We start from the raw sequence: 14,066 nt of genomic DNA, 5'->3' as shown, positions 1-14,066 counted from the left end.
ATTACAGACCAAGGAGTTTAAGGGAACTATTATTCTTCAAAGACATGAGAACTGAGAACTTCAAGGGAGAATCAGATTGCCCAGAGGAAGAGAAAGTAAAAAGATGCTTTAGGATGGCCTTGTATTGATTTTTCTGTAAAATGTAAAAATTATCAGAACACTCTGCTCACACCCTGTCAGGAATACAAATACATATAAACAGTTGGCCATAAAACAATTGAAAACAAGCACAATTATTAAGGAAAAGACTATGTCTCCACTGGGCCGGTGTGAGGAATTATTTTTGCAGGTAGTATTATTAGGTCTGAACTACTTTTGTGCTCTTTCTTATCTACTAAGCTTTCCAAAAGCCATTGAGATTCAATCCAATGGAGATGTAAAATAATGCAGAGGTGAATCTCAAATATGAGACTGGTTATTCTCAATTCAATAAAAGTTAGTTACCTAATGAAGCCAAAAACAATACAGTTTCGGAGAGAGAGGGCCTTGTGGAAAGTCCGACCCAGGGCATTTTTCACCTCATTGTTCCTCAGACTGTAGATGATGGGGTTCAACAAGGGAGTCACAACAGTGTAGGACAAGGATAACAGCTTTTTGCTTTCAGGAGAATTGTTTGATTTAGGTCGAAAGTATGTAAGGCTTAAAGATACATAGAAAAGGGAGACAACTAGGAGGTGGGAGGAGCAGGTGGAGAAGGCTTTGTGCTTCCCTTTGGCCGAAGGAATCTGGAGGATAGCAGCAGCGATGCGAGCATAGGAGCACACGATCAGCAGGCAGGGCAGCATGACCACCAGAATGGTTCCCACGATGGCGTAGACCTCAAACCGGGCCGTGTCTGCGCACACCAGCCTCAGCACAGGCGGGCTGTCGCAGAAGAAGTGGTTCACCTTGTTGGTGGCACAGAATGGGAAGCTGAAGAGCCACGTGGTCTGCACGGTAGCCACTGGAAACCCTGGGAACCAGGAGGCCACAGCCAGCTTGGCACGAGTCCTGTGGTTCATGATGACGGGATAATGCAAGGGACTGCAGATGGCCACATAGCGGTCATAGGCCATGGTGGCCAGGAGGAAGCATTCAGCCACCCCAAAGAAGAAGAAGAAGTACATCTGAGTGGCACAGCCCAGGAAGGAGATGGTTGTGTCTGGGGTAAGCAGGGTGCTCAGCATTTTGGGCACAATAACGAGGTTGAAGCCAATCTCCAGGAAGGACAGGTTCCTGAGGAAGAAGTACATGGGACTGTGAAGCATGGGGTCAGCCAAAGTGACCACGATGATGAGGCTGTTTCCCAACAGGGTGACCAGGTAGATGGCCAGAAATGCCAGGAAGAGCAGCAGCTGCATTCCCTTGGGTAGAGAAGAGAAGCTCATGAGGATAAACTCATCTACTCGTGTCCAGTTTCCTGCAGCCATGGAGGCAGACAGGAAGCTACAGTGTAGTCATGGGAGAGGTTCTTGACTGAAGGAGTCAGATTCCGCATTTGTTTTCCTGAATCCTCCTTAGTGTCAGGGAAGGTGGCAACATCAGGATCTATTTATAAGAGGAACAGTTTAGTGTTGTCTAAGAATAAAGATGCAAGGAAAATATATCTAGAGTTTAATTACTATGAGGGTGTGATTCTGCTTTTGAGGGAGTTGACATTTGAGTACTAATATACTGAGAAAACCCAGGCAAAGTCAGAATCATGAATCTCTGAAGAAGACATGAAAGAACACATTTGGCAGGACAATGGTGATTTTTTGAATAAAATGCCCAATGCTCATGATCACATTGAAGAACAGACATATATGAATTTATCCAAACTCTAGAAATATATTTATAATTAATTTTAATTATAATATAGACCACCTATTGATCGTGTTTTGGTACTGAAGTTTTGAGGTCAAGGCTAGGCAGTTGTTTTACTCCTTGATCCATATTCCCAGCCATCTTTAGTTGTTCATTGCACCATTGTTTACTATAGCTAAGATATGGGATCAACCCACATGCCCCTCAGTGGACAAATGTGGTATATATACACAATGGAATTCTATACTTAAATCAGAAAGAATGACATTGCCCTATTCCTAGTGGAAAGACTTGGAAAAAATTATATTAAGTGAAGTAAGCCAGACACTAAGGGTTCATGGTTTCTCTCATTTGTGATAATTAGAATGTACCTGTAAATCCAGAAGTAAACCCAATGGATTGTAAAAGACCAAAAATTGCATGTGGACATGATAAATTAAACAGTACTGTAAACATTCATACAATGAGACCAAATGAGGATATTCTTAGGAGAGGATCACAAAGGCTCAATAGCTATGTGCATATGATCCTATAAAATGATGCTCATTGAAATGAACTCCAAGAAATGGAAACATTAGAATTTTTATTTTACTTTTTGTGTTTTTTTCCCTGTGATCACTGTTTCTGATTTCTGTAACTTCTATCTTGTACGTAAGTTTATGTGGTTTGGGAAAAAGAAGGGGAAGCATGGAAATGGAGGGAAAAGGGTGAACAAATGCAGCAGTGATACCCACTGGCCACTATGTTGAAAATGAACTATACAAATAATTGGGGAGATAGGTTGGGCGGGAAAAAAACTGGGAGAAAATGAGGGAAGAGGTAACACTGTTTAGAAAGAAATGTACTCAATACCTGGCTTATATAACTATAACCCCTCCATACATCACCTTTAAAATAAAATATTAAATAAAAAGTTTTGAGCATTGTGCATTGTGTTTATGCCTGACCCAGCCCAAACCATGAATAACCTATTTATGTTTCCCATGTGGCTTAGGTAATAGGCACATGGTACCCTGTCTAGCTTTTATTGGTTTAGATGGAGTCTTGAACTAAAAATTTTCCTGTCTATGTCTGTTAATAGTTTCCATAACAGTTGTGAGCCATAGTGAGCCTGGTGGATTTTTCTAGTCTGCACAAATCTTTCTTACCTGGCTAGAGTTTGAGAGATGAGAGAGGGGCTAGTATGTATTGAGAACATATATGGGTTATATATGAGAGCATATAGAACATTGTAATAGGCATATCTTATTTTGTTTAATATCACATATATTAATTTTCTTTGAACATTTTCTGGAGAACCCCTTTCTAGTAAAGATATGAAAGCAGTAACTTATGCTTTACTTTGTCTAGGGATGACCATTGTAGTGATAAACTTTAAATGTTTATAAACACACATGAAGGAATGGCTCAAGTACAAAAGAAGTACTTAAGAAAATATCCTATAAGCACCAAAGCAGCATTTGAGGACCATTAAATGCTGTTGTATAATAATTCCATATAATATGTAATGAAACATAAGAACACATTACTACTCACTAACACAATTTCCAATCTTGAAATCTGTGCTGTGCGGGAAGACTGAAAGGGTATAAGAAAAATTTTAAGCTATTTAAGTCAAATAGAATAGGATATTTATTTCCTTATATTTGTCTAGATTTCCACATTTGCCATGATGAGCCATATTTATTATGTATTAGTCATAAAACAATTAAAATAAAACTGATGGCCTGGCACTGGTGGCTCATGCCTGTAATCCTAGCTACTCAGGTGGCTGAGATCTGAGGATTGCAGTTCAAAGCCAGCTGGGGCAGGAAAGTCTGTGAGACTCTGATCTCCAGTTAACCACCAGAAAACTGGAAGTGGCACTGTAGTGCAGCTGGTAGAGCACTAGCTTTGAGCTGAAGAGCTGAGGGACAGTGCCCAGGCCGAGTTCAAGTCCCATGACCGACAAAACAACCCAAACCCAAACCTGGTAGGGATCACAATAATGACGATATTTACTGAGGTTGTAAAGATGGATGCTTTGTGCTTTACATTCTTTCCTCATTTTTTCTCTGAGCCTAACACTGTTACTTAAATAGCATTATCATATCCCCTTGTTAAACATAACAAACCGAAATTAGAGTTGATATCTCTATTACAGTTAAGGAAATTTTCAGTTACAATATTAAAACTATGTTTTCAAGAAGGCATGTGAAATAATTATAAGACATATCTTGTTGGTCATAAACTCGTGTCATCACTGATCTTCCACATCGTCTCTCTTTCCTCTGCTGTGATGCTATGCTTCTTGCTATTTACAGAACGCATCAGTTCATTTTGTGTCTTAATGACTACCATCATTTCTGATTGTGCACAACACCTCTTCTACCTCACCAACTCCTTCTGACTCTTAAAACTTAACTGTTTGTTGTGTGATACTTTCAGATAGGATTAGTCATCTTTGCTTTTCTTGTGTCTTTTAAAGCCTTTTAATTACTGTGATTACACACACACACACACACACACACCCCACACACACACATCTCCATCTATAAATTCCTTCACAATATAACTGTCTAGAATAAGCCATTTATATGTGTTTTAGAATAACTAATTAGATGCATGAGTACATGAATTCAACAAAGCTCATGCTGGAGTTCTTTCTCTAGAGTTGTTACTTTTCTCAGCAACTGCCTTTTCTTTGTTAGAACTTCTCTTTTACTTTACTAAAATGGAGCCTCAGTTCCTGACAGATGTATAGTGTGTGCTGTTAGTGAAGATTGGAAAGATTGATATCCTTAGTCTCGTGGATGCTTCTCTGAAGGGAATATTCCCTGAGTTGTCCACAGAAAAAATCGAGATTAGAAAGAAGTGTTTTTTTCTCTCAAAGCTACCAAGTCCAAAAGCTTCTTGACTCAAAAAACTTTACAAGAAAAAAAGACTTCACAGGAGGGAACAACAACAAAAATAAAAACAAAACCACTGTGGATATCAATTTTCTGGTAGGTTTAAATACAACTAAGGGTGTAGAAATCATAAACTGAGGCCTAAGAAGAAAGGAACTAATAAGATCTTCCAACAATGCATAAAAAATAGAAATCATATTCAGTTAAGCAATTGAATCTTGCCTGTTACTAAATGGGGCTTCTTCTATGGTCAGTTCCACTCGACTTTCAAATTTCATGTATGCCTTATAATAATTGAAGAGCTCTAGCTCTGTTTCAGAAGAGTCCAAAGAAGAACCAGGGAAGTCTTACCCTCTGCCATGTCTGGGCCATGAATGGCTGGATTTAAGCACAGTCCCTGATACCTTTGGTGTCATATATGAGTCACTGCACTGTGTGGACTGGCCATGCTCCTGGTTCTGATTTTAAGAGAGTGATTCCAAATTGAACTTCTTTTGTCTTTGGGCCTAGTTGGAGGGCTTGAATCTCTGTTTTCCCCTAGGAGTTACTGGGCTTACCTAAGCTCCTTTTTCTTTCTTCCTCATGAGAATTGACCTTTCTTAAATCTATTGTCTTTTGAGACCATGATGAATTTTAGAGATCAAACACCAGGTACAAATAAGGTAAGTAGCGTTGTATAGGAAAAAGAAGCACTAAATATTTGACATTAGAGTGAACTAAACTTAATTTCAGCTCCAGAACTCTCTAGCTTATAAAACTGAACATTTGTATTAAATTCTCTGAGCTCCAGTTCCATATTGCCTAAATTTTTTATTTTAAAGGTTGGTATTATAATACAATAAAATAACTTATATTAACAAAATCTATCATGCAGGTAATGCTCATTCTTTCAACAAATACATATTGCCTACTAAATATCAACTATTTTTAGGCATTAGATTAATTAAGTAAAACAAAGAACCAAACAGTTGTGGTCCCTGTCCTTAAATTTTAATAGAGTAGCTAGTTGAACTACAAGTAAATAATTGAGACTAAGTGGGTCATTCAAGGTGTCCATTGATTGATGAATAAATAAAGAAGATGTGGTAAATATACACACTGGGGTGTTATTCAGCCATAAGGAAGAATGAAATTATATTATTTGTAGAAAACATTTCTAGGAGCTAGAAATCATTAAGTGAAATAAAACAGACAGAGAAAGACAATGTGCATTCTCTCATATATAAATTCTTGATGTAAAAAGAAAATGAATGGCATCATAATAAAAATAGGATTCTAAGCTTTGGGATCAATAGAAGAGTGATGAGGGTGAATATTATTGAGATGGTTAATTTATATGAATAAAACTATAATAATGAATCCTGTTTAAAATTGTTTAAAGGGCAAAAGAGAGCAAGGTAAAGAAAGAGTAGTAGGGAGGTGAATTTGATCAAATACATTGTATGAAGTGTAGGGACATCATATGAAACCTCTTTGTACAATTAATATATACTAGTAAAAAAGTAAATCCAGAGGGTAGAAGAAAACTGAAGGGGAAAGATCTGAAACACATACTTGAATATTAGGATTATTCTTTTAAGTTGTTTGGTTTTATACTTCTTATCATTAAGAAAAATTCATAACCCTAATTCCTCTCTAGCTGTTCAGGTGAGTTAGTACTAATGGACTTTGAACTAGCTAGTGAACACTATAGCAAAAATAAAGCAGTATAAAATTATTCAACCCAGATTTCTAAAAGTTTTTATTTTAGAAATTGCAGCACCACTTAAATTACAAAACAATGGGGGGAATGCCTTTATTTCATCAATGGGGACAATGAAACTATAAGTTTTACATCAGCTATAAGGAGATTCTATATGACTATAAATATGTATCAATATTCATGTTAAAAATTAAGATGAAGACATAAACATCTACCAACCAGGTCTGTCTTTCATCTTTTATTTATGTAATTATTTTGTGAAACTGGATTTTGATTTCAGCACTTTGTGCTTTGACCCATGCTCTTAGCTGTTCTGATTTGGTTATTTTTCTATTAAATTGTTTATTATTAAATTTTTGTCTGGGTTTATCTTGGCCACAACTGTCCTATTTATAACTTCTCCATAGCTGGGATGACAGATATTTACCACCATACCCTGCTTATTGGTTTAAGATGATATCTAACTTTTTGCTCAGGCTAGTCTTGAACCATGATCCTCCCAATCTCCATTTCCTATGTAGTTGGGACTATAGTCATGTACCATCACGGATTTGTCTCCCAAATAGATAAAAAGAACTAGTACTTTTTAGAGAAAAGCCTGATAATAAGACTGGAACAAGAAATATAGAAAATGAGCCTGCAGCATATTATAATATAGAAAGTAAATACTCCATAAATTAAAAAAAAAGAAAGTAAATGCTCCAGAAAAAAAGAAAAAAATGACAACACATCACTGGGTTATGGCAAAGAAACACAGAAGCCCAATTAAAGTTTTCCATAGCCAAAGATGTATAATTTGAACAATGTACAACTGGATTAGAACGTGAAGTATAAACTAGCTACTGCATATGTATATATTAATGCAAATAAAAGTTATGTGGAGGGAATCAACAACTCCCTGAGCAGAAGAACATTAAAGAATTGATGTACAAATGCTACCCACAAACCTCTGGAACCTGGTTCCCCATCTTTGAGGGTAGGTTCAGTGTAGTGGCTCTTATCTCCAATCAAAGAGTATGGTTATGGGAGGAGAGATGAGAAACTCTACATTGGAGGAAAAACCTGACAAACACTGCATTAGCCAAGAGACTAAGATCAAGATAAAGAAAAAAAACTTGTTGATATTATATTATGGTGAAATAACAATCCACCTTTCCACAATAATAATTCCATAAAGCCTTAAATAGTTGGGTGCCTATAATCCTAGCTACTCAGAAGGTTGAGATCTGAGGATCGAGGTTCAAAGCCAGATGAGGCAGACAAATCCACAAGACTCTTCCAAGAGAAGTCTGGTCATGACAGGAAAGCTGTATCATGATCTGAGAAATTAAGAGGGACATTAGGTGAGAATTGAGAAAATGCAAATGAAGTACAGGTGTTAGGTAAAAATAACATTTTATTATTGACTCCTTAATTGTGACAAATGTGCCATGTTAGTAAAAGGTGTTAGTTACAGGGAGCTGTATGTGGGCCTTAACATACTATGTGAACTGTCATTGCAATTTTTCTGTAATACTGTCCTAGATTTTGTAAGGTTTATTTTAAAAAGTCAAGCTGAAAGCACCATATTCATACCACACAATGTAAGCTGCACATGTATCTTAGAAAAAGAAAATTATAATTACAGAAATAAAATTTATTATTAGAAAATTTCTGACAATGTATATAAGACACTGTCTCTGGGCAAGGAAATAGGAACAAAGACATCAGTATTGAGAAAGAAATTTACTTTTTTTCCCCCACTGGCCAAATGAAGACATTTACTTTTAATCATAAATCTTTTTTCGTGTGTGAAGTACTTGAACTTAGGCCTTGAGGTTAGTAGGCTGTCACTTAAACTACATCTGCAGCATTACTATTTTTTCATTTACTATTTTTTAAATTTTATTTTATTGTAAGAGTGATATAAAGTAGGGTAACAGTTAGAATGAGTACATTTTATTTTATTTTTTTTTGTAAGGATGATGCCAGAGGGTTTACAGTTACATAGTTAATGAGTAAATTACTAGTTGAACATTGTTACTCCCCCTTGTTTTCTCTTACTTTCCCTCCCCCAACCCCTCTCCCCTAAGTTGTGTTGGAAAGTTCATTTCCAACATAGTGTCTTACGAGTATTGCTGTTGCCTTGTCCAGCATTACCTCCAGTGCCTCCAGTGCCTGGCCATACATAATTTTATACTGATAAGTATTTTCTTTTTTTTTTATTGTGAAAATACTGTACAGAGGGGTTACAATTACATGATCAAGGTAATGAGTACATTTCTTATCAAGCATTGTTGCCTCCTCCTTTGTTTCCCCTTCCCATCTCTCACCCCCCTCACTCCTCCCTCCCAGCCACCCCCCACCCCCTGCCAAAGTTGTAAAGTTCGTTTTTCGACATAATGACTTGTACATCTCATTGTTGCAGTGGGTCCTCCTATATCCCTATTTAAACAATTTGTTTTTTTCCCCTTTCCTCCACAAATTATACCAACATCAAATACAGTGAAAGCAGGGGTTATACTGTGGGGGAGGGACATAGAAAACAACAAAGAAATCCTCTTATAAATATGTTAGAAACAATTGCATGAAAGCAAAAACATTTGAATACTTATCTTGGGGTTCATTTCACCTAACTTCAACTTATCTGCACTTTTCTGCTTATCTCAGATATATGCTAGTTATTGAAAATAAGGGAAACCATGGGACCTATGTTTCTTTGGGCCTGGCTTACTTTACTTAATATAATTTTTTCCAAGTCTTTCCATTTCCTAACAAATGGGGCAATGTCATTCTTTCTGATGGAGGCATAGAATTCCATTGTATACATATACCACATTTTCTTGATCCATTCATCTACTGAGGGGCATCTGGGTTGGTTCCATATCTTAGCTATGGTAAATAATGCTGCAATAAACATAGTTGTGCTGGTAGCTTTAGTGTGGTCTTGTTTGTGATCATTTGGGTAAATGCCCAAAAGTGGGATTGCTGGGTCATAGGGGAGCTCTATGTGGAGTCTTTTTTTTTGGCGGGGAGGGGGGGGGGGTCCAGTCGTGGGGCCTGAACTCTGGGCCTGGGAGCTGTCCCTCAGCTCTTCAGCTCAAGGTTAGCTCTCTACCACTTGAGCCATAGCGCCACTTCCGGCTTTTTTCTTTTTGCTTATGTGGTGCTGAAGAATCGAACCCAGGGCCTCATGCATTCAAGGCAAGCGCTCTACTACTGAGCCACCTTCCCAGCCCCTATGTGGAATCTTTTGAGGAACCTCCATACTGCTTTCCAAAGTGGTTGAACAAGTTTATACTCCCACCAACAATGCAGTAAGGTTTCCTTCTACATCCCCCTGATAAGTATTTTCATCAAATCATTTTGATTTTGAAATGACTTGATTTATAGGAGACTCACAAAGATAACAGAGACATTTCATATACTTCACTCTTGACGTGGTTAAAGATGGTCAGGTATTTTGTATAAAATTCTCCAGTAAGGGCTATAAGTTGATTTTCCATGAGTAAATACACATTCAGGTTTGGGGTAGTTAGAAATAATAACATACAGATTAGGTTCCTTCCTTGTTCTTCTTACCATGTACTATCAAGCTGTGCAGATAAACATGTTGTATTAACCTTAATCCCTGTTTAAGGTGCTGTCATCCAGGTTTCTCCATTGTAAATTTTCTCCTTTAATCTATGTTCAATTCCTTAGAAGTCAATTTTGAGTTCAAATTATAGACAGGAAAGGAGCTAATGTCCAACACCAGGAGGAAGAAGTCTTACTGAATTTTTATTATGTACAAGCATTCCGATTTCATTTAAAAAGACAGGCATTTGAAGCAAAGGAAAATTTATATTCTGTTATATATGTAAAATAGTCTTATGCCTTTAAGGCTTGACAGGCATATGCACAAGACACCATATTTGTTCAAATGAGAGTGAGCTCAGATTTGCATATAGGAACTACCCAGTGACTCCTGCAAGGAACAATGTTACCTGTCATTTAAGATACAGGTAAGAGTCGACTTGGGCAGCATTGATGGGGTGAGAGGCAGGAACTGTTGGCAGAGGGATGGAGCAAAGGTAAAATGTTTTAATAATGAAGTTTACTTTTGGTGAATAATTATTCTGTTTCATGTAGCTTTACTGAAAGAATAAAAAAATCATTTTTTCAAATTATTTAGTTATCTTAAAGAAATGATGGCCAATAGACACATGAAGAAATGCTCAACCTCTCTAGCCATAAAAAAATGCAAATCAAAACAACATTGAGATACCACCTCACCCAAGTTAGAATGGCTATAATCAAGAACTCTAATAACAACAGATGCTGGAGGCGATATGGACAGAAGGCAACCTTACTGAATTGTTGGTGGAATCGTTCAACCACTCTGAAAAGTAGTACGGAGGTTCCTCAACACATAGAGCTCCCCTATGACCCAGCAATCTCACTTTTGGGCATTTACCCAAAAGATCACAAACAAGACCATATACTAAAGCTACCAGCACAATTATGTTTATTGCAGCATTATTTACCATAGCTAAGACATGGAACCAACCCAGATGCCCCTCAGTAGATCAATGGATCAAGAAAATGTGGTATATATACACAATGGAATTCTATGTCTCCATCAGAAAGAATGACATTGCAGGGATTAGTCAAATATTCATTCAACTATATGGTTGGGATATGGGAAGAAGTAAGGTTGGAAGGACTAGCTAGAGCTGAACTGTAAGGGCTAGCATGACATGCTAATAACATTGGTTTTATTCTAGTGATGTGAATCATAAGTGTAGGCATGATGATAGATTATGTGTATATTTGGAAAGGACTCTGTGGAAGATCAGATGGATGGGAATGGGGGGTATGTAACTGCAGTGTGACTAGAGGCAAGGAAGCTGATTAGGAGGTTCTAGCTCTAATCCCGGCCAGAGATGGAAGTCAATGGTCAAATTTCATTTATATATAGGCAGTGTCTTCAAACACTGAACAGACTGGATTTCCAAGAGAGAGAGAACACATCAACAACTGAACCTCCAGGACAAGGGTAGTTGTTAAAATATTTGGAAAATAACTCCAGGAATGTGTACTTGGAGGAGTAGGAAGAATAGCAATGACATTCATTATGAAAAGCAAACGATCAAAAAAAAAAGTCCCCAGAATAATCCACTTGCAACAAGCAAGTAAAAAGAAACCTGAAAAACATTTGATTTTCTCCAAACTCTCTGTAGACTAAAAGATGCTGCAAAGCTGGGATCTCTTGGTTCTGTTGTCACCTTCTCTCACCAAGGCTTCAAAGTCTCTGGGAGCTGCCTGGGGCCCTGGAGATCTAACAGGAAAAGCCTGGGAGTCGGCTAAGAGCAGGTTATTCTCCTCCTCCCATGCCTCTACACATAGGTGATGATCTATTGTCACTGGCTTCTGTCCTCAGGCTCCTCTACCCCTGGGGTTGCAGACACGCCAATTTCTTAATGAACAGTTACGGACTGTGATCTCATTAAAAAGTTGTTAACGAGATACTGCGCTGCTCCCCGGAGCACAGCAACTGAGGCTCCCAGTGGCCTGTGCTGGAAACTGGAGTGGGAACTTAGGTCACTAGACAGGATTGGATCTAAGGAGAGGGCTAACAACCTAAGCACCAACACCATATCTCTTGTCAAGAAGCAACCTTTGAGGCTCAAATCCCAAGTGGTATTCCAATTTGCTGCCCAGAGTTGCAGTGATTTTCCTCAGAGCTATCAGTTCTGCTAAACGGCTTACATTGCTGACCTATTTTGATAGAGGGCTTCAATTTCTAAGATTAATAAGTGTCTTTCCTTACACTTAATTGGGCTACAAAAGTTTTCTAACTGGCCTCTTTTTTTTCCATGTTGCTTTGTCACCAATTCTCTCCTCTCCTCTACATTGCCACCAAAGTAAATGTTGCAAAATATATGTCTGATTGTATCATTGCACTGAAAAGTTAAACTGATTTACCTAGTTCACAAAAGAGTGGTCAAACAGATCAGCAAAAAAAAAAAAAAAAAAAAAAAAAAAAAAAAAAAAAAAAACCTTTTCAAAGTCATCCTAATGGTTCTCATTTTCTCTACCATGATGTATTACTGCTAACGTTATTATCACTACCATCATCACTGTTATTAATATTATCATGATGGTGAACATTGAAGTACAACGTGCCTAGCATGGTTCCTCAGTGATGAACAGGTTGAGCTCATCTAATCTTCTTACCCGATTTATGAGGTGATTGCTATGATCGTCTTTATTTTACAGAGGAAACTGAGCACAAGAGATTCCAACTAGCTTTCCCCAATATCAAAGAGCTGTTAAGTCATAGGGTCAGGGTAAAACCTTGGCATTTCAGTTTCACAGTTCATGCTCTTGTCCAGGCATTGGGAAGTTACAGCCTTACTGTCCAAATCCAACATTATTAGTAAAGGTTTCCATATCTCAAAAAATTAAAACCCTTTAACTAAGAAATTAATGAGTGTACACTGAATTTTCTGTGGAAAAACCAATAATCTTCAGTGCACTGTTATGCTAAAAGCAAAAGGAACATAATCTAATAGACTTGTGTAAATATCTTGTATAATGAATACACTCTATTAAGTTATATTGTATATGCTCAGTACAAAAGATATTTATGCATATGTATCATTGTGAAAGGTATTTTCAGCAATGGAATATGTTAAATTTCTTTTTTTTTAATTTTTTTTTTACTGTGAGAATACCGTACAGAGGAGTTACAATTACATGGGCAAGATAATGAGTACATTTCTTATCAAGCATTGTAGCCTCCTCCTTTGTTTCCCCTTCCCATCCCTTCCCATACTCCCTCCTCTCCCCCCGACCAAAGTTGTAAAGTTCATTTTTCGACATAATGACTTGTACATCTCATTGTTGCAATGGGTACACCTATATCCCTATTTAAATGATTTACAGATCAGTACTACTAGATAAACACTTGCAACTGATTTTCATGAAGGAGAACACTAACTCTGAAACTCAATTAACTGACATGTTATCCCTCCAAAAGTGAATGTCACTGTTCTATTAGTAACTCTCCATTGAAAATGTAATCAGCTTAGTAATAGTTTATTAATTTTCTTCAATAAAATGATGAATTTTTTTTTTTGCTGGTCCTGGGAATTGAACTGAGGATCTGGGTGATGTCCCTGAGCTTTATTTGCACAAGGCTAGCACTCTACTACTTGAGCCACAGTGCTACTTCTGGCTTCTTCTGAATACTTTATTGGAGATAAGAGTCTCAGGTAATTTTCTGCCTGGGTGGCTTTGAACTGTGATCCTTAGATCTCAGCCTCCTGAGTAGCTAGAATGAATGTGTGAGCCATCAGTGCCCAGCTTGAAAAATTATTTTTATTATACAAGTGACTATTAACTTTTGTTTTTTTTCTTCGTGGCCCTTTATAAATAGGGTTTACAGATTTATTATCTGGCCCTTTGCAGATTGCTGACCTCTGATACCTACTTGGGATGGTATAATGCACCATGCAGTTTTGCCCCTCTTCACTTCCTGTGATTCTATAGTAAAATTTCTTTTGGCTCTCAACTCTAAACGTCTCACCAATCCCATTTGACACTCATGCTCTTCTTTTACCCCTAGTTCGTATGCCTGTGTTAATACTCAGGATTCGAATTGTATATTTCTATTTCTGTCTGATCATTGAACTACAAAGACTGTGTCTTGCATACTCACTATTTCA

General features: G+C 37.4%; 1 protein-coding gene across 1 annotated transcript; it reads right to left on the bottom strand.

Annotated features, from left to right (window-relative positions):
- Window positions 1-440: 440 nt before the first annotated feature.
- Window positions 441-1,409, bottom strand: LOC138836615 (olfactory receptor 10A5-like). Its single transcript, XM_070035387.1, has one exon. It carries the CDS (start codon window positions 1,407-1,409, stop codon window positions 441-443), a length of 969 nt encoding a protein of 322 aa, XP_069891488.1.
- Between the last annotated feature and the right edge of the window lie 12,657 nt (window positions 1,410-14,066).

Source organism: Dipodomys merriami, unplaced genomic scaffold (genome assembly GCF_024711535.1).
Source record: "Dipodomys merriami isolate MVZ:Mamm:240054 unplaced genomic scaffold, mDipMer1.0.p SCAF_25, whole genome shotgun sequence".
NCBI lineage: Eukaryota > Metazoa > Chordata > Mammalia > Rodentia > Heteromyidae > Dipodomys > Dipodomys merriami.
Note: the sequence above shows the minus strand (reverse complement) of the source record. Positions and strands in the feature narration are given on the sequence as shown.

Excerpts from the sequence above, each read along its gene's own strand:
- LOC138836615 (XM_070035387.1), bottom strand. The coding sequence starts at position 1,409 with ATGGCTGCAGGAAACTGGACACGAGTAGATGAGTTTATCCTCATGAGC.